This window comes from Silene latifolia, chromosome 3 (assembly GCF_048544455.1).
Source record: "Silene latifolia isolate original U9 population chromosome 3, ASM4854445v1, whole genome shotgun sequence".
Classification (NCBI taxonomy): Eukaryota; Viridiplantae; Streptophyta; class Magnoliopsida; order Caryophyllales; family Caryophyllaceae; genus Silene; species Silene latifolia.
In genome coordinates, this window is record NC_133528.1 from 7,835,002 (window position 1) to 7,855,497 (window position 20,496).

The 20,496-nt window shown below is 36.5% G+C and overlaps 2 protein-coding genes across 2 annotated transcripts; both read left to right on the forward strand.

Moving 5' to 3' along the window:
• The first annotated feature begins 101 nt into the window (after positions 1-101).
• Positions 102-19,957, forward strand: LOC141648605 (uncharacterized). Its single transcript, XM_074457333.1, has 8 exons — positions 102-186; positions 2,273-2,307; positions 2,877-3,165; positions 5,027-5,565; positions 6,225-6,762; positions 6,835-8,235; positions 19,090-19,211; positions 19,919-19,957. Exons 1-8 carry the CDS (start codon positions 102-104, stop codon positions 19,955-19,957), a joined length of 3,048 nt encoding a protein of 1,015 aa, XP_074313434.1.
• LOC141647022 (uncharacterized) lies at positions 9,579-14,768 on the forward strand. Its single transcript, XM_074455054.1, has 3 exons — positions 9,579-9,667; positions 13,926-14,236; positions 14,337-14,768. Exons 2-3 carry the CDS (start codon positions 13,940-13,942, stop codon positions 14,526-14,528), a joined length of 489 nt encoding a protein of 162 aa, XP_074311155.1. The 5' UTR covers positions 9,579-9,667; positions 13,926-13,939; the 3' UTR covers positions 14,529-14,768.
• Positions 19,958-20,496: the final 539 nt, after the last annotated feature.

Sequence of the window (20,496 nt, forward strand, 5' to 3'; positions counted from 1 at the left end):
ACAAGTGGGTGGAAAATTGATACCCCACTTGCCCTCTCACTTTAATTTTGTGATAGAGCCAATATTCATCTATAGCTATAAACGGATAGTAACCGTCTATAATGAGACGGACTGAAGAATATAATAGTGCAATTGCGTTTGACAAGGGTTTTCGTAAAATAATGAGGTCTCACGAATTAATCAAGGGTATAAGTTAAAGTCAAAGTCAAAATCTGACGCTACATAGTAATCGACCCAGCCGATGGACCGTCCTCTATGATCCACCAGGCGCCGAGACCAACTTAAAAAATTCCAACAATTAGCTATTAAAACTCACACAAATCTCAAATTCACGAAACTGATGGCTCGGCCGGTTGCCATAACTCTTAACTTACGATAAATGATTAATATCTGAGTTCGCCTAGGAACAACGGTGTCATACAGGGGAAACTTAGAAATGAAATTTTGGGTAGCGAATTTTTCTAATATTGTTTGATACTTATGTTAAGGTTCATATATAAGAATTTCGAGGTAGCAAAAATCGATAATTTTAACCATTTTCCGAAATTTTGGGATAGCGAGTTCTACCCTTTGCTACTAGCTAGGTTTCTCTGGTCACTATCTATGTGTTACGGAAACGATATTATAGGATAATATTGTTAGCATAATTGATTCTATTGCCTTATTGTTAGCTGCATATCATATTGTTTCCTATTTACTAGGTCAATATGGTTACTGATGTACACTACTTAAGGCATTTGCCAAACCTAATGCAAACTACGCTTCACTCTCAAATCAGTATTATCATGGTATCGAGCCTTCTTCTTTCTTTTTTCCACAAATTTTTTCTTTAAATCCTTCGTCACGAAAATCATACGACTACCTCTCATGGCTGAAGACGACACAGATGCTAATACGCCCGTCGTTTTCCCCAAAATCGATCCCTCCAGTCCCTATTTTCTCGGTTCCCAAGACTGGCCGGGGGCTAAAATCTCAAATATTGTCCTTCGTCACGATAACTACGACGAATGGCAAAAATCAATGAAGATGTCGTTAAAATCACGACGTAAATTCGGATTTGTTGATGGCACAATCAAGAGACCCACCAACAAATTCGATCTCGATAACTGGGAAGTGGTTCATTGTACTCTTGTACAATGGATCCGTAATATGATCGACCCCTCCTTACTCGCTAATATGTCCTATGGAGATGACGGTGTTGTTCTATGGTCCGAGTTGGAGTCTGATAGGCTATCGCACACCTACGCAAAAATACCCTTTGGTACAACAAATGAATGTAGTATTTAAGGGGTCGAATTCCACAGAGAGCTCGGTGGTTATTATTTAGTTGTTATGAAATGAGTTTTATCCTAGTAGAAAATGGTTGGTAGGATTGAGTTGGTTTATAAATAATGATGTAAAAACTGTGAATAAAACAATATATGAAAATATGCAAAAACAATATGATTAAAAGATTGTCTAGGGAAATCGGGTCACACATGCAAATTTATAAATGTTTCATGTTAAACTCGGATTAGGTAGCGTTAACTAATTGTTTAGGTCATTAGACACCCACCTCTCGGCATTAGTGTCCCAACCATAGAACGGGCCCTAAAGAAACTCTCGTCCATGACTAGGTCGTCCTACTACACATGCTTAGTCTAATTCAATTCCTTGCCTCTCGACTTTTAGAACGAATGAACAAACTTAATCGATAAATAAGGCCTTTAAACATAGATTAAACATTATGGTGCAAACATGTGATAGAAACAACTATACAATATTAACTTATCGTTATTTTGACATTTACATATTACTTAATCATGCATGGCTTCCTTTATTCCCTAGACAAATGTAACTACTCAAACATGATGAAAATGTAAACTACAATAATGATAATTAAAATGATAAACATAATGGAAATGTAAATAGAAATTACCTTGCAATATGGAAATGAACTATAAATGGAAGAACAATGCTTGTAATATAAATAACTTGTAATGTAAATTGTTTTATAACTTGAAATGTAAATAACATAAAGTAAATCTAAACTAAACTAAACTAAGAGCTAATCTAAACTAACTACTAAATTTAGAGAGAATTATATGTAAAAGTGTGTAAGAGATTGTGTAAGAGGCGTCAACCAAAGCTTCTATTTATAGGAGTGAAGGGAGTAACGGAAATAAGCTACAGGGGGCTAACCCAGATCGAGGCCACCAACCTCGATCGGGGTCGTGGTATTTCTCAAATTTCTCTTAATTCCGTCTTAACTTTGCACTTAATGTTGATGCAGAATCCGATGCTTATGTCTTAATGTGTCCGTCTAAGGTATATTAAGCATCCTTTGGCATCCAATGCAAACTCTTATCATGGGCTTTCATTTGGATTTCATTTCTTTACATATCCACCAACTAAGATTGGTTTCCTCTTGCTCGGGTTTTCCAATTTCTTCCCAAAATGCCCCTATGCTTCCCGAAACTCCTTTGCATGATCAAGACTTGCTCTCATTAGCCTCGTGAACTCTTGTACTTGCTACTTTGATAGGAAAAAGCTACTAAAAGCTTAATTTCCTACAAAACACAATGGAAAACAAGCAAGCACAACTAGAACACGGAATTAGCTCACAAACACTAACATTAGTGCAAATGACATGTAAAATAGAGGTAAAATAGGAGGTTAAAATGTATATAAAATGGACCTATCAGAGTCGCAGTTCGCTGTGGTAGACGGTACGAAAATTCACAATCTCAAAACCCAATTGCATAATTGTCGACAAACCAAAGGTATGAGTGTAACCTCCTATTTCGGTAAACTTAAGTCAATTTGGGACTCGATTTTTTGTCCATGAACCACCGTTTGCTTGCAAGTGCGGTAAGTGCGAGTGCGGAATTGGTCAGGCTGCTATTAAGCGTCTCGACAATGAGCGTTTGCATCAATTTTTCATGGGTCTTGACCCGACTTTGTACGGTCAAATTCGATCCCAACAGTTTCAGCAGGATCCTTTACCGTCTCTTAATCGTGCTTATAATCTCGTCCTCCAAGAGGAACGATTGCGCGCTGTTGATGTTCTACCTGAGGTTTCTGAGGTTGCTGCATTTGCTATGCCGACTGAGAACCCGCCAATTGACCGGCGTGTTCTTCGCGATAACGAGCGTGGGGGGCGTAATAAATTGATGTGCTCTCACTGTAACACTAGAGGTCACGCTGTTGTGAGTTGTTTTTTCAAAACTCTGAGATTTCCCAACTGGTGGGGTGACAGGCCGCGTACCTTGGCCGACTAAAAACGCTACCGGGGGTCTCGGGGTGGAGGCTTGGTTCTGGTGGTGCTGCGGGGTCTGCTGCGGGTACCACGGGTGCACTACTACAAATCCAGGCAACTACAACGCCCCTTTAACAACGTTTATGCACGAAAATCACAATAGACGTTGTAGAATGTATGGCGCGATTTTTACTAAACTTAATTACAACGATATGGTTATATAACCGTTGTTATAAGTTTTAACAACGGGTCACACATGCACAACCGTTGTTAATAATTTGGCGCAAAGTTAGTGAAAAGTAATCACAACGGGTATTTTTAAACCCGTTGTTAAAACTTATTTGACAACGGTTGTTAATTTACAACCGTTGTTAAAACTTATTTAACAACGGTTGTTTAACAACCGTTGTCAACACTTTCCATACTATAAACCACACAAACACAGATCAGCTACAGCCACAAAACACATACATAACCTAACACAAACACAAACACAGACAAACACAAACACAAACACATCAAACACACTTTCTCATCGTCTCTTTCTCCCTTTCTCATCGTCGCTTTATCATCTCGCCGCCACTGTTGGTTTCATCGTCTCTTACTTTCTCTAATTATCAGGTAAATCTCGCCGTCACTGTTGGTTTCATCGTCTTTCATCGTCATTGTTTTCTTTTTTTAATTATTTCATTTGCATGTATATATGATGGGTTTTTATCGATCATTATTATGTTATTATTCGCTTAATTAGCTCGTAAAACAAATTAAATAAAATAAAACAAAGAAGAAGCAAGATGATAGAGAGGAATGCATGATAAACTTAATTAATAATTCATTAATATATATATATATATATATATATATATAAATACATAAATTAAAAAAAGAATTACATTTCTAAAAATGCAATTCTTATATTTTCATAGAGAGTCTTATTCTCTTCTATGATATCCCTCCTCTTCTCCTTAGCTATTTGGAGGTTTCGTTCAGCAGTTGCTATATCGTCATATAGCTGCAACAACTGTTGCTCTGTCAAGCCATTTCTTTTGGTGTCCTTGAGTGCGGCTTGAGCATCCACAAGATAGCTCCTAAAACTGTCCTCGATGTGGAGCAACCGGCGGATGAAGCTGTTGTTGTTCTCGGTCATAGTAAGAGTTTTAAGGATGTAATCGTTCATTTTGTTGATGAACTTTGGAGTTGTCTGAAAGATTAATTAGGGTTTGGAAATTGTTTTAGCAGTTAGGGTTTGAAGATAGTGAGATAATGGAATGGTGGTTGAGATAATGTATGTATTTATACTAAGTAATGTGTCCTTTGAGTTGTTTTTTAATTAATATAATATATGCATGTTTAGGAAGTTGTGCCATAATCATCATATCTCCCTGCTTCAAATCTTATGTAAACCCTTCTCATTCCATATATTGTCCATTCATATGCACAGTACAAGGATGGCAGTAATAATGCATGCATCGGAATTATAACGGGCCCCGTAATTATGCATGCATCTAGTAATATTTAATTTAATTTTTTTTATTTTGTAAAAACAAACAACAACGGTTATGTAGAAACAACCCGTTGTCTTTAGTTATAACAACGGTTCTTTGTAAATTAACCGTTGTTATAACTTTCCCACCAAAATTGAGTCACACTTTTCACAACGGGTTTTGATACTTAAAACCGTTGTTAATAGTTGCTTAAGAAAACCAACCGTTGTTAAAACCTTTTACAACGGACGCTTTAACAACGTCCGCTATTTTATATAACAATGGTTTTTAGTCGTTGTTATAGCCTGTATCTGTAGTAGTGGTGCTACTGCTGGAACAGTTCATGCCAATGCTGTGACGACTGATGTCGCGGCTCATACTCTCTTCTCTTCCGATCGTCACAGTGGTAGGTGTAATTGGATAATAGATACGGGAGCCTCCAATCACGTAACGGGCAATTTGTCATGTTTGCAGGATCGCGAAAATATAGATGGACGTTCTGTTGGTCTTCCAAATGGCCAACAAGTCGTATCCACCTTGATAGGATCAGTTTATGTCAATGAATTTTTAAAACTTACGCATGTGCTTTATGTCCCAAGTTTAAAATGCAACTTAATGTCTGTTGCACAGCTTCTATCGGCCAATAATTATTGTTTCGAGTTTGCTAAAAATTATTGTCTTATTCAGGACCATTCCTTGAGGACGACGATTGGAGCCGGTGAGCTACGGGATGGACTGTATTGGATTTGTGCGGGGGAGAAATCATTGACGGTGCACACGGTGTTCGAGAAGGGCGATTTTGATCTCTGGCATCGACGCTTGGGTCATCCGTCAGATAAAGTGGTCAAGACTATTCCCTCTTTTAATCATTTTATTTGCAATAAAAACTCCGTTTGTGAGACATGTCATTTTGCGAAACAACATCGTAATAGCTTTACTTTGAATAATAAGCGTGCGCCGGATTTGTTTGAACTAATACACTGTGACCTGGGGGGACCTTATCGTATCTCTTCTTCATGTGGTGCAAAATATTTTTTGACAATTGTGGATGATTTTTCCATGCTACATGGGTCTATTTATTGCTTGATAAGATTGAAGTCACCGATATGTTTAAAAGTTTCCTCAATATGGTAACGACGCAATTTTCAAAAGTGGTTAAAAATGTTAGCAGTGACAATGGGACGGAATTTAATTGCATGGCATGTTATTTTTTTTCTCATGGGATAAAATTTGAAATTTCTTGTGTTGGTACGCCCCAACAAAATGGGCGAGTGGAGCGCAAACATCGCCATATTTTGAATGTTGCGCGTGCTCTTCAATTTCAAGCTAATTTACCAACGACTTTTTGGGGAGAATGTATTTTATCTGCCGTATATTTAATTAACCGTACTCCTACTCCTTTGCTTGATAATAAAACACCTTATGAGTGCCTCTTTGGAGTCGGTCCGTCCTACGCTAATTTACGAGTTTTTGGATGCTTGTGTTTTGCACATAATCAAAAGACAAAAGGCGATAAGTTCGCAAAAAGAGGACGGAAATGCTTATTTGTGGGATATCCTCTAAACCAAAAGGGATGGAAGCTCTATGACCTTGACTCGGGAACATACTTTGTCTCTCGTGATGTACTATTCTATGAATCCGAATTTCCGCTCGCATCTACACATGAATCCATTCCACAATCCGACCCATTACTTGACATTTTTGAAGATCCCATATTTGATCATACCCCTGCCAATGTCACTGATCAGCCCATTGACACACCTGAGCCCACAGACACACATGAGCCCACGGGTCCGGAGGGGCTTTCTGGTACGGGTGAGTCCACGGGGTCTGCTGGGACGGGCCTGGACACCACGACAGCCACGGATACTGGGTCAGTTGCCACGAATTCCGGTGCTGCCACGGACAGTCAGGTTGAGGAACTTGGCCGCGGGCACCGTACAAAATTCCTAAATTCTCGTCTTCGTGGTTTTGTACTTGATACCGCACACAGTCCATCTCCGCCGTCTAGCTCACCAAGCTCGCCCAAGTCGCCCTCAGGTACGCCCTATACTATTGCAAACTATCTTGATTGTCATTCTTTCTCGACCAAACATTAACATTTTCTTGCAGCTGTAACTGCTGGATTCGAACCACCTTCTTTCAAGGAAGTCATTCTTGATAGTGGGTGGTGCGACGCTATGAAAACAGAAATTGATGCGTTAGAAAGGAATGATACATGGGAACTTTCCGATTTACCGGAAGGTAAAAAAGCTCTCGGTTGCCGTTGGATATACAAAATTAAATACAAAGCTGATGGGACCGTGGAACGCTTGAAGGCACGGCTTGTGGTCTTTGGGAATCACCAAGTTGAGGGTTTGGACTATGGTGAGACTTTTGCTCCCGTTGTTAAAATGGTCACTATCCGAATTTTTCTCGCAATTGCAGCCATCAATAAATGGGAACTTCACCAAATGGACGTACATAACGCATTCCTCCACGATGATTTGGATGAAGAGGTGTACATGAAAATTCCTCCTGGTTTCAGTCGTGGAAAGGAAGGCAAAGTGTGTCGTTTGAAGAAGAGTTTATATGGTCTTCGACAAGCGCCTCAGTGTTGGTTTGCCAAGATAACTTCATCACTTAAGAGTTACGGTTTTCAGCAATTTTATTTAGATTACTCACTTTTTTCTTACTCGCAAGATAATGTATGGTTATTCATTTTAATTTATGTTGATGACCTTGTCATTGCGGGCAACGATTCTTCTGCTGTTGCTCAATTCAAGACTTATTTGGCGAATTGCTTTCATATGAAAGACTTGGGTCCCTTGAAATATTTTTTGGGACTCGAAGTTGCTCGTAGTGCTGAAAGAATCTACATTAGCCAGCGAAAATATGCACTTGACATTATTGCCGAAACCGGGTTACTTGGTTGCAAGCCCGCAACTACACCAATTGAACAACACCACGGCTTAGGATCAGCTACAGGTCCTTTACTTGAAGATATTGAGTCATACAGGCGGCTTGTTGGGCGTTTGGTATACCTTGCCGTTACTCGCCCCGATTTATCCTATGTCGTTCATATTCTCTCTCAGTTCCTTCAACAGCCGCGGCAGGAGCACATGTCAGCAGCCCTGCGCGTTGTTCGATACCTCAAGGGGAGTCCGGGACAAGGCGTATTGTTTCGAGCTGATAGTTCTATTAGCATTTCACGGTGGTGTGACTCGGATTGGGGCGGTTGTCCTACATCTCGCAGGTCAGTTACGGGCTGGTTCATCCTTCTTGGTGGGTCATCTATATCATGGAAAACAAAAAAGCAACCTATGGTGTCTCTATCATCCATTGAGGCCGAATATAGGTCCATGGCTAATATCGTGTGTGAGTTGAAATGGCTCAAGGGTTTGCTTCTTAGTTTGGATGTAGTGGTGCCCCTTCCCATGCACGTTTATAGTGATAGTCAGTTGGCCATCGGACTTGCCCATAATCCCGTATATCATGAGCGCACAAAGCATATTGAAATTGATTTGTCATTTTGTGCGTGACGCAATTATAGACGGTTTAATAACAACGAAACACGTCTCCACCACTGCACAACTGGCTGATATCTTCACAAAGGCATTGAGAGCTTCACAATTTCTTCATTTTCTCGGCAAGCTGGGCATTCTCGACCTCCATGCTCCAGCTTGAGGGAGGGTGTTACGGAAACGATATTATAGGATAATATTGTTAGCATAATTGATTCTATTGCCTTATTGTTAGCTGCATATCATATTGTTTCCTATTTACTAGGTCAATATTGTTACTGATGTACACTACTTAAGGCATTTGCCAAACCTAATGCAAACTACGCTTCACTCTCAAATCAGTACTATCACTATGAGTAGTCTAAAACTTCTATTTTAAGGTACTAAAATCCCGAGTATCGTATTCTATGTGGTACGAGATAAGATAATTAAATTCTCCACTAACATAAAAAGAAACGAAAGAAAGGGAAATGAAGAAGGTGTGTGGTTGAAAAAAATTACTCCGTACAAAAAGAACACAAATTTTTATTCTCGATTTGGAGAACTGAAAAGGTCCTAGGGATAGAGGGAGACCGAGACAGACATGGTTGAGAGTGATAGAGCACGATATGAGATTTCTGGGGCTTGAGGAGAGTATGGTGATGGAAAGGGCACAATGGAGGGAAATGATACATGTGGATTTTTAGTATTTGATGTTATTCGACAGATTTAGTGTTTTTATTTAATTTTTTTAAAAAAAATTATTTGTTCTTCTCTCCTTTATTACACTTTTTTAGCAACCACTTTCTTATATATTTTACTTGGTTTACGTTTAAGGTATTCCGGATCCTTAAATTCTACTTCGGTTTTCAAAATCGTTTTAATCTTTATTCTTGATTTAAATTTTAAGTTTTTATAAATGAAATCCGGAATTTGATTTTAAAACCTATAAGTTTACATTGACTTTGTATTATGTTTCGCTCATTTTTTCGCATTTTGAGGTGTGCGTTTACCTATGGACGGTTCTAAAGGATGATTCATGTCAGCCGACCCCAAATCATTTTGGGATTAAGGCTCTGATGTTGTTGTTGTTGTTGACAAAAAGAACACAAATTCTCATTTGTGACGGGTGTGAACATGTCACAAGTTAGCTTGTGACGTGAGACAAGCCTGTAAGTGAGATATACAAGTGAGAGTACCCCTTTATCTCACGTCACAAGCTTATGAACGACGGCCGTCACAAGCAAGATGGACCAAAGAAAGAAAGATAAAGGGCATCATATTCTATGAGATATGATATATGTGGACACTGTGAAATAATATAAAATATAGCTAGAGAGTAGAACTTCCTATAAATAGGATGAATGGATGAGTGTTTTTATAGCATAGCAACACTGCAACACATAACCTCATAAGTCATAAGAATTAGAGTGTTGTAGACTTGTAGTAGTCAAAGACTCAAGGTATGTTTGGGTTTTACTTTGTAAAGTAGTACTGTATATCTTGTTTAAAATCGTTTTAAATTAAATGTTATCTTACAATTTTCCTTTTACTTTAGTTTTATTTAAATCTATAGTAAATACTACGGTATCTTAATTTAGGACGGTTTTAACCAAGAACTAGTTTTGTGACCTGTGAAAATCACAGGTTTGACTTTTTGTTGTTGTTTTGTTTTCGGTGTATTGTTCGTGAAAGTGTTTTTTGAATTTTTCTGTACTTTCTTTTTTACTTGGAGATATATTAAAGTTAGGGTATTTTGAAATTTTGTGATATAAGTCAAAACTATGTAATGAGGAATGACACCAAAACTCCTAAGTTTGTATGATGGTTTGATTTATCTTAATGACAACCCCTAAGTTAGTATTCTATTTTAATATTTGAGCATTGTAACCACTAAATTAAACTTACTTAAGCGAAACAGAAATACTTGGTATATGTGAAATAAAAGTAAAAAGAATAAAATATTAATTGTTTATACCTCGACATTCACGTTTAGATCCTTAGTAAGTAACTCTGAAAATAAACAAAAATAAATTAGAATCCAATTAAATAGAGTGTAAAAGACTAAACAAAAGTATGCAAATAAAAAATTATAGGTGAATGGAAGTCCCCCCGCCTTTTTGTGGTCTTATTTATAATCTTGGATTATATGACTTTTAATTGATATATCTCTTGAGTTATCGGTTATAATTGATCTAAATAAACCCTCGTAGTGCTAACGATAAATGATATTTATTGAAATTAAACTTTAATGAATTATAATGAGTTGATGTAAACATCATTTTAATGAGTTAGTTTAACCAATTTTTATTTTTTGTCTTTTTTGTTGCCAAGATCATTAACGATAATGGAGTAATGAAAAATTTAATGCATATTTTCTTAGAGAGTTTTTGAAGGTTCTTACATAGTCATTTATTTAACCAATTTTTATTCTTTGTCTTTATAGTTACCAAGATCATTAACTCATGTAGTTATGAAAACATTAGTGCATATTTATCTTTCTATTTTTTTTGTCTTTTTAGTTACCAAGATCATTATTCATGGTTATGAAAAATTTAGTGCATATTTATGTCAGAAAATTTATAAAAGTTCTTAAATGATCACTAAGTTAGAGTAAGATGATGTCACTTGATACTTAAAGAATTGCTCAAAATATCATTTTTATGTTATTGTAATAATAATAATAATAATAATAATAATAATAATAATAATAATAATAATAATAATAATAATAATAATAATAATAATAATAATAATAATATTAGTAGTAGTAGTAGTAGTAGTAGTAGTAGTAGTAGTAGTAGTAGTAATAATAATAAAAATAATAATATGAATGAATGGATTATAAAAATGTCATGTGAATTAAAATTAAATGATTAGGTAGCCTTTTGATTGTATATTCGTTTTGTTACTCGTGCAATGCACGGGATAAATATAAGTTTTCTTACTAAAATTTAGACGTGCTTCTTAATACTCAAAAGTGAACAATAATGTTTAATTAAACTAAATGTACAACAAATTCTTGCACAAATTAAGATATAATAGTATAGTAGTACAAGTCAATAATTACACATTGTGTTTGAAATAGAAATAGTTTGATCTACGAAATTAAATATGAGAAAGTGAAAAACAATTACCCTAATATGAACAAAATAGTTATCCAAAATCTGTTATACAAACTTTACAATCCATTGTCATTTGACACAAAGTACATTTTTTTTTGTCTGTATCTACTAATAAAACGATACATCAATAGCTACTAGCACTTTCCTCCTCCACAAAATCAGTGAGCACAGTTACTTTGTGGATGTGGTTGCAGCACTTAATAGCTAGAACTTCTCATATATACTACATTCTTTTGAATATTGACATACTTGTATAGTAACACATAAGGGGCATTATTTTGGTACAGTGTATAGGGGATATATTCTTGTAAGAACTCATGTAATCCTCTCTTTTTGGAATATATGAGACATACCTTCTTGCAAAAAAAAAAAAAAACGATACATCAATAACTTATTAGTTTATACCTTAAGTTTTATCTTTAATTTTCACCTTAGTCTTGTGCCTTTTGATTATCTTCTTTCTTCAAACTACTTGCATGAGGCTCTACCATATCTACATTCACGTGCCTTTGATGATGCTTTAGAGTTGATACACATGTTTTATTGACCAAAGAGAAAACATCAACATGATGAACATTTAACAAAAGAATCAAAATATTTTCACATGTAGGCCATTTAAATTAACCCACATGAAAAATATGAATTCCAATATAAATCAAACGATTCATATATAAGAACGGATAACATAAAAAATTAAAATAATTTATCATACTATAAAACAACAACAATAACAATTTCATATAGGAGATGTTAATTTCATTTTTATATACCATACGTTCATACTCATCATAATCAAATATAATATTCAACCATGAAATATAGTATGTAATTTGAAAATTTATGATCAATGGATATTACATGGAGGATTATGAATGGAAACTATTAGTTTTATATCCATTATACAACCATTAGTTTTAAACTTTTCATTTTACTTTTCATTTATTTTGTGAGTTATGAGTATTATTAAATAAGATAATACAACCATTGATTCTCATCTTTTCATATTCATTTTCAATTATTTTGTGAGTTATGAGTATTATTAAATAAGATAATTGATTATGAGGACCTTAAGAGGTAAATTAATTAAGAAAAAGGTTAATGAAAACTGTGGGTGTTCAATTGCCTTGTTTTTAGATGCGTGAATAGTTTTTCACATAATAAGTAAATTGGACTAATGTGAAAAATGTCATAGTTTTTTAATTGCTTTGTTTTTAAATAGTAGTTGAAGTAAAATGTCATACTTTTACTTTTAGGAATGTTATTGAACTACAAAATTATTTTTATTTTTAATTAAAAAGGTTTTAATTTTAGGAAAGTAAAGTATTAACAATTTATAGAAAAAAATACAATACTTCCAACAAACACTTCATCAAATTTATAAATTATAAAAATAAGTATGAAAAAATTTTAATCAATTCATTAACAGGTTTTATTACAAAAAATTTAAATAAAATGTTAAATTTTATTTGTGAATTTGTATAAATTTCATTACTTTTGAATTTTTTATTAACTCATGAAATATTTAATGTATAAAATTAATTTAAGAATAATGATAATATCCTTCGATTTGGTTTAACTTATATGTTACAAAAATTATTAAATTTGTAAATGAATTTGTATAAATTACATCACTTTTGAAATTTTTTTAACTCAAGAAATATTTAATGCATACAATTAATTTAAGAATAATGATAATATCCCTTTATTTACTTTAACTTATATGTTAAAAAATATATGATGACACTTTTGTGAGAAATTTTAGTAAATTTAATAATCAATACAAATTTAAAAATTATAAAAATGCAACATAGAATAAAATTTAATGATTATGCCACATGGAATTAAATTTAATGATTTTAAAGGCCTTTTACTTTGATTTACTTTAACTTATATGTTACAAAATATATGATAACACTTTTGTAAGAAATTTTAGTAAATTTAATAATCAATACAAATTTAAAAATTGTGAAAATGCAACATAGAATAAAATTTAATGAGTATGCCACATGGATTTAAATGTAATGCTTTTAGAAGCCTTTTAACTATATTGTATAGATATAGTCACAGTAATATCATACGAAGTAATGTATTATAAAATGTCATTTGAAATAAAATTAAATGGTTTATGTAGCCTTTGTTTAACTTTACCCTTTTAACTATAATTAATAATAATATAATATTTTATGGATTAATAAAATTAAATGGTTTATGTAGTCTTTTATAAATTTTATAGATCTATATAGATCATAGATATATAGTAGTAAGGGGATGAAGTTGGTATTTTGGTGTCAGTGTAATTAGAAGTGAAATTGGATGAGGTTGGGTAAAATGTGAATAATAAACTACTCTTCTTTTTTGTCATATTTTTTTGCTACTCCTTTTTCTCCTCATCTTTTTGGCTTGTTAATTAGTAAATAAAATAAGTAAAATGTATAGAAAGTAAATTGATTGCTAATCCTATGTGGAATTAAATTAATTGCTAGTGACATGTGGAATTAAATTTATTGCTTTTACCTAACCTTTTAATTATATAGTATAGATTTGTGTCCATGAATAGTATGTTTTAATGTTTGTTTGATTTACTTTTTACCAACAGAGATCAAACAAAGAATGGCTTCGATGCAATTGGAAAACCAAGTGTCCGCGAAGGAGCAGCTCACTGCCAACCTGAACAACCAATCCCCAAATAAGATTCATCCGGAACGTTACATTAACTATTCCGAGTCCGAGAAAGGCCCTGACCCACCTACTATTGACATCGGTGAGGAAGTGACATTTAACGAGTTTGTGTCGAAAGGAGCAGTAGTGTATACTCCACCCAGCGGTGGAATACCCGGTTTATCGCCGGCTTGGGTCCTAGCTTGGGATGCAACTGGTTACACGGTCATCCCTCCCAATCCCAACAAGGTACTAAACATAGCTATTATTGCTATTTTTGATTTTTTTACGAGCGTTACTAACATTCATGAATCGATACTTTATAATTATACATATGTTTTTTTCGTAGGTTTATGTCACTTGCGCGTCTACTAAAATTATTGAAAAGATGACCGACGATGAAATTCTTAAGAAACTGGATAAATCAACTTCGGCTGACGGTTCATACACCGACCCGTTCACCAAGGCCACTATTAACGCCAATCTGACTCATTCGTTCCGTAGTGGCAATTCGCTCAAGGCAAACTTCGGACAAGAGTAAGCTAAGACAATGAAACAACCAAGTATATATACTATATAAATAAATAAACGCAAATTCTTGTTTCAGACGGCCACTTTTCCTCTGAATCATGAGTATTGCGACATAATCCGGCTTACTTGGTTATACTTATCGTTTTATATCTACTACCAACTTACTCCGTATTATGGTGTTATGAAAACAATGTATGTAATGCATGGTTGGGGTTCTTAGCCTCTTATATATACCATTAAGTGTTATTTCTATTACCTTAAGATTTGTATGAGTTTGTACTTTATAAGATAATACATCCCTTGTTTAAGTCATTGTCATAATACGTTTGTTCGAAATTTCTTTCGTCTAATTTGAACAAACGTATGAAATTGACTTGAAATAAGGGAGTAATATTTTCAGGTAAATATTATAAACCCCTTTCCGATAGAACCTGAAATTTTGGTGAACCGAAACCGACATAATCTACCCGAGACTAAACTTATAATTTATCACAGCGTTGTTTGTTCCGGCCAGAACCCGATCTAACCCGACTAGTGATCCAATATTGACTCAACCTCCGATGAATGACTTAATAACAAATTAGCTTAATAATGGTGAAAGTAAGACCAAATTGACATTCATCACATTGTTTTCACGCAAAGATAAAATAATGTACGGAAAACATTGTTTTTACTTGAATTTACCTATTCAAAAATCAAATACATAAGGTAAAATATATGCTGAAAACCTGATTTGATACTGACAAGAACTGAACACGACTCGACTTGTTATCGGATAATGACTCGACATGAGTTATAACGGGCCTGAACCCGTCATTGACTCAACATAACCAAAACAGACATGACCTGACCCGCTTCCAGCCAAACCATAGCCGACCCGAGCTACTCGATTGTCACCTTTTCCTGTACCAACAGGTTCGAAGCAAACTAATAACTCGATCTAACCAGAGTATATATGTAACACGTACGAAATGGTATGTGTCCGTTAATAGTATGTTTAAATTAACCGGGTGACATAAGGAAGTATTATCTTTGTTATGCGGAAGCGTGAATATCCTTCTGATGGGCCTCTACTGCATCTGTGTCCACTGCTCATAATAGTACGATATTGTCCGCATTGGGCCAAGCCCTCACGGATTTACTCTTGGGCTCCTTCCCAAAAGGCCTCGTACTATTATATCCTCTAGACACTTATAAAGATGATCTTCCATCTTTATTCTACCGATGTGGGACATGGGATTGCACCCTAACAAATCCTCCCCTCAAATCAAGGACCATCATCTTGACTCGTACCTTGACCTCCATGGAGAACTTCAACTTCCCACACCCTACAGCTCCAACTTTCTTCTAGACACCCCTTAGCATCACCAAGACTTAACCTCTCCTTAACCGACACACCATGTGTCTCTCCAGGGGTCTACTGTCCTTCCATGCGACTCTGTGCTACACTTGCGTACCAAACTCCTCTGCATCCAACCTGGATTTGGTCCTCTCGTCTCACGGTAACTACCGTGAAATCAATTTTGCCTCCACTAAGCCTCAGCCTACCCCACCGGGTCGCTGACGATCGTCTTCTCTTGGGTGGCCTTCCGTCTCAATACTGTGAGACCAATGTCGGAGTCCCGCGCCTTATAGTCTACGCCACCTTCAAGTCTTGTCTCTATGCTTTAGCAACGTACCTCCCATGGACTTGAGCTTTGCAAACAGTCTGCCAGATCGAGCCCATGCGTCCATGACTCGCGAATGCTATCTGTCCGCTCTCCAAGCTCCGCCATTTGTACGTCATGGGGCTTAGGCCCAAGCTTTTTAACCTTGGGCTCTGATACCACTTGTTATGCGGAAGCGTGAATATCCTTCTGTTGGGCCTCTGCTGCATCTGTGTCCACTGCTCATAATAGTACGATATTGTCTACTTTGGGCCAAGCCCTCACGGATTTACTCTTGGGCTCTTTCCCAAAAGGCCTCGTACTATTATATCCTCTAGACACTTATAAAGATGATCTTCCATCTTTATTCTACCGATGTGGGACATGGGATTGCACCCTAACAATCTTTGCTACTAGCTAGGTTCCCTGATCAGTATCTATGAGTAGTCTAATACTTCTATTTTAAGGTACTAAAATCCTGAGTATCGTATTATATATGGTACGAGATAAGATAAATAAATTCTCCACTAACATAAAAAGAAACGAAAGAAAGGGAAATGAAGAAGTCATACGAAATGGCATATCCGAACAAACTCGACCCTGTTAAACAGTTTGCTTGGTGCTCTAATAAACGGGTATTATCCGTTTCATTGGAATCCCGAGGGCTCACTCCCCGATTAGGCTCCTTGTGGACATGAATCCAAACTTGAATCATTAGTCTCTGAGTTCCGTTTATTTGTTTGCCTATTTTGTTTTTGAGTTTCTCGTTCATTTATTTACCTTTTTATATTATGAATGATTTTGATGAGAAATTTGACAAAAGTGGCAATTTTTCCCCTTAACTCTCTTCAATGTAAAATTAAGCCTTTTATTCAATTGTACTTCCTCCGTTCCATTGAATTGTTTACGTTTGCTTTTTGGACACTATTTATAAGTGAGAAGAATCTTCAATACAACTTCTAATGTATAACATAAAAGATAGTCATGTGAAATCTTGTTTAAATTGTCTTACCGAGAGTATTATGAATATCAATTTTTTTTATAATTTTTTATGATATGTAACTGTTTTCGCAGGATTTTCCTGGAGGGATCCGGCTTAGTTATATAGTGATTAGGGTATCTAGTTCTGTAAGATTAGAATGGTATGAATAAATGACCAAGGAAGAAATAAGTATAAAGAATAACGTCTTTATTATTTTGATAGGCCGGGCACAATGTTGTATGAATATCTGAATGCTCAAGAGTGGAAGAAGATAAAGTATAGATAGAATTAGCTAATAATGAATGTCCTTTACAATTGTTAAATTCTCCTATTTATAGTACTCTACTGCCCTCCCAACGTTACAATGAATAACGTTATAAATGTATAACGTTCTCCCCAAAGATAGGAGTTGTTAGAATAATAGGGCATGCTTCCTATTAGTTCGCTTGACCCGTTCTCAGCTCAACCAATCTTTAGCCTTTTCTCCTCTTTCCGTCCAGATTCATGGATTAAATAGTCTTAGGCTTGGACTTGGTCTTCCTTGAGAATAGGGCATGGTTATCTGGCTTATACAATCGCATTTCCTGTTTATCTGCTTAATCCAGGCGTGTGTCTAGTACTCCGCCAAGCTATAATATCTCGACTATCGGGCTTCCTTTCCAGGATTTAGTAGTCTTCTTGCCATAATATTCTTGACTAAATAGTAGTCGATTTGTCCGGTTCTGTCTTGATCAATCGGCCTTGCCTTGAGTCGAGGCCAGTTATGGTCGAGACCAGCTAACTGGGCCTAACAATTGCCCCTTGACATTTTACCCGTCTTTGGATCCGGCCAGGGGTGAGATGTCAAATTTACCGGGTTAAATAATTAGGAGACTTACACTTAATCAATGACTCTTAGACTCCTAGTTACCGTTGAACACTATAACGGCTAGGTGATGTCATGCTGAGAGTTTTGCAATCCCTAGGTTTTTCATGCCGTTTATTCATCTCCTATAAATACGGTATTTAGGGCAAGGTTGTTTTTCATCAAATTTCCTCCTCTTTCTTTGCTGCACATTCTTCTGAAATTCTTCTGAAATTCTTCTCAAATTCTTCTCAAATTCTTCTCAAATTCTTCTCAGTAACCCTGTTCTGCTATTTTGTATTTTCTCGACTCTTTCAATAATAAATCAAACATTTAAAGATATGGGAGCCAAAAACGCCCCTGCATCCCAAAAGCTGCTGCATTGCATTGTTGAGCTGAACTCGTAAACGTCCGGGAAGAAGAAGTGATGGAGATTGATCCTCCTTTCATTTGTTGCTTTTAAGTACCAGGATTCTGTTTTCACCGCCCTTCAATCTTTGGATCCTTACTTTCTGAAGAGAACTTGTTGAAAACAAATTATGACAAGATACTAAGGGAGAAGAAAATAATTCCTGAATCGACCGAGGTATGGATTCGAGTCTTGTCCGATTAGGGCTAACGGGTATCACCTGGTTGGTTCTGTATTTTCGAATGGGCATTCAAAGCTGGCTGTAAGTTACCTTTTACTCCCTTAATGATTGACACCATCCGTGCTATGGAAGTGTCACCTTTTCAGATTATGCCGATGGTTTGGAAACTTGTTCATTCCATAGAAAATTTATGCGCTAAACACAATCTTGTGATTACTCTCAATGATATTAAGGCAGTATATCATTTTAAAAATCCTTCTGTTGGTCGTTTTAATTTGAGAATTAAGTCAAAGATGACTCCATTGATTACTAACCTGGATTCTGGAGACGACAAGAGTTGGGCAAAGACTTTCTGTTTATCCGGATTTGAAACTCGGGATCGGGCTTTGATTACGAGATATCCTCCTTTGGAGAGTGGTAGGTTTCTGTACTTTTATTTTGTAGTTATATTGAATAAGAGTGAGGTACATAAGTCTTACCTGTATATTTTGTTTCTGTAATGTTTGTAGCTCCTGATTGGAATCACGATCCTCTAGATGAAGAGGCTATTGCAAGGATAGATGCTTTCCTTGCCATTCCTGAGGAAGAGAGGGCCTGGCCAGCTTGCTTGGGCGGGGAATTGTTGCTCCCGGTATATGAAGACCAAGCCGACTGGGGTTAAAGTACCCAAAGGCAAGCCTAGTTCTCGCTCTTTCTGTACGTCTTACGCTTGCTTTTATGTTGCCGTTGTCTGTCTTCTGTTGCTTTTTGGTTTGATATTTACGTATATTTTTTTTTTTTTTTTTTTTTTTTATATATATCCGGTGTTTAGGTCTTCGCTAGGGTGGCTAGCTTTTCTCGCAAAGGATTTGAAGGTGGGGTGGCTAGGATTCTTTGAGCGGTCAAGAGCCAGGAAACTAGTGGGAGTGACAAGACTTTGGATATCCCGATTTCGATGTCCCGGCCTCCTCAAGATCGCCCAGGATAGTGTCACCGAGAGGTCGTCCAGGCTCAAAAAAGAAAGAGGGAGGATGATATTCTGGAAGAGGAGGAAGGAGGGAAACGACCTATCCGGCTCGGCCACTCGGGAGTATAAGGCAAGTGCACTGCTAGGATTGATGACATGGATGATGCCGGGCTCGGATAGATGAGTTTTCTGCAAAGATGGGCGACCAACTATTGTCTGCTAGTACCCTTGATTCGTCTACCAGGGTGGTTTCTATTCTGACTTCTCTTGTAACAAGGGTCTTGAACTCGCTTCCCGTGCTAGAGAGGTTAGTTGTAGAGGGATATTTTTTAATTGTTTATGTGCTTTTTGTTTTACCTTGTATTTGCCTAATTGATTTTGTATGTACGCAGGGGTTGGATCTTTGGTGGCAAGCACGCTTGTCGGCTTAGGGACGCCTGAGGCCAAGATTACCAATTTGGAAGAAAAGTGGATAGGCTAAACCGTGACTGCACACATCCGGGGGTAATGAAGTAGTGCTCCAATCTCGGTTGGCAATGACTAAGGAGTCAACCAGGGGCTGCTATAGTTTGTGAGGTGGTGCGAAAAATCTTTGAGAAAGTTTGTCAGTGGAGTTGGAGGTCGAGAAGCGGGCAATGCGGGATCGGTTGAAAAAGAATGAGGAGCTTCTTTGAAAAGGAGTTAGTGGAGGCGAGGTTGGTGATGCGGCTCGGTACTTCTTCGGGAAAGGTCGGGTTGATGCTATGAGGGACCCAGAATCTGACCGGGCTGATTGGAATCCGGACCGAGATGAGACGACTTTGGATGCTCGGTATCGACTTGGCCAACATGGGTCAAGAAGAAGAAGTGGATTCTCCTCCTTCCAAGGCAAAGTCCGGTGATCAGGAGATGGTGGATGGTTGTGAGTCGGTTACTGGCTCAAAAATAGCTTAGTTTTTTTTTTCTTTTGGGTTTTGGTCTATCCAGGGGG

Coding starts and splice junctions, on each gene's coding strand:
- LOC141648605 (XM_074457333.1), top strand. CDS start 102: ATGAGACGGACTGAAGAATATAATAGTGCAATTGCGTTTGACAAGGGT. Junction 6,763..6,834: donor CTCGCCCAAGTCGCCCTCAG/GTACGCCCTATA, acceptor ATTTTCTTGCAG/CTGTAACTGCTGGATTCGAA. Junction 19,212..19,918: donor GCGGGGAATTGTTGCTCCCG/GTATATGAAGAC, acceptor GTATGTACGCAG/GGGTTGGATCTTTGGTGGCA.
- LOC141647022 (XM_074455054.1), top strand. CDS start 13,940: ATGGCTTCGATGCAATTGGAAAACCAAGTGTCCGCGAAGGAGCAGCTC. Junction 14,237..14,336: donor TCCCTCCCAATCCCAACAAG/GTACTAAACATA, acceptor TTTTTTTCGTAG/GTTTATGTCACTTGCGCGTC.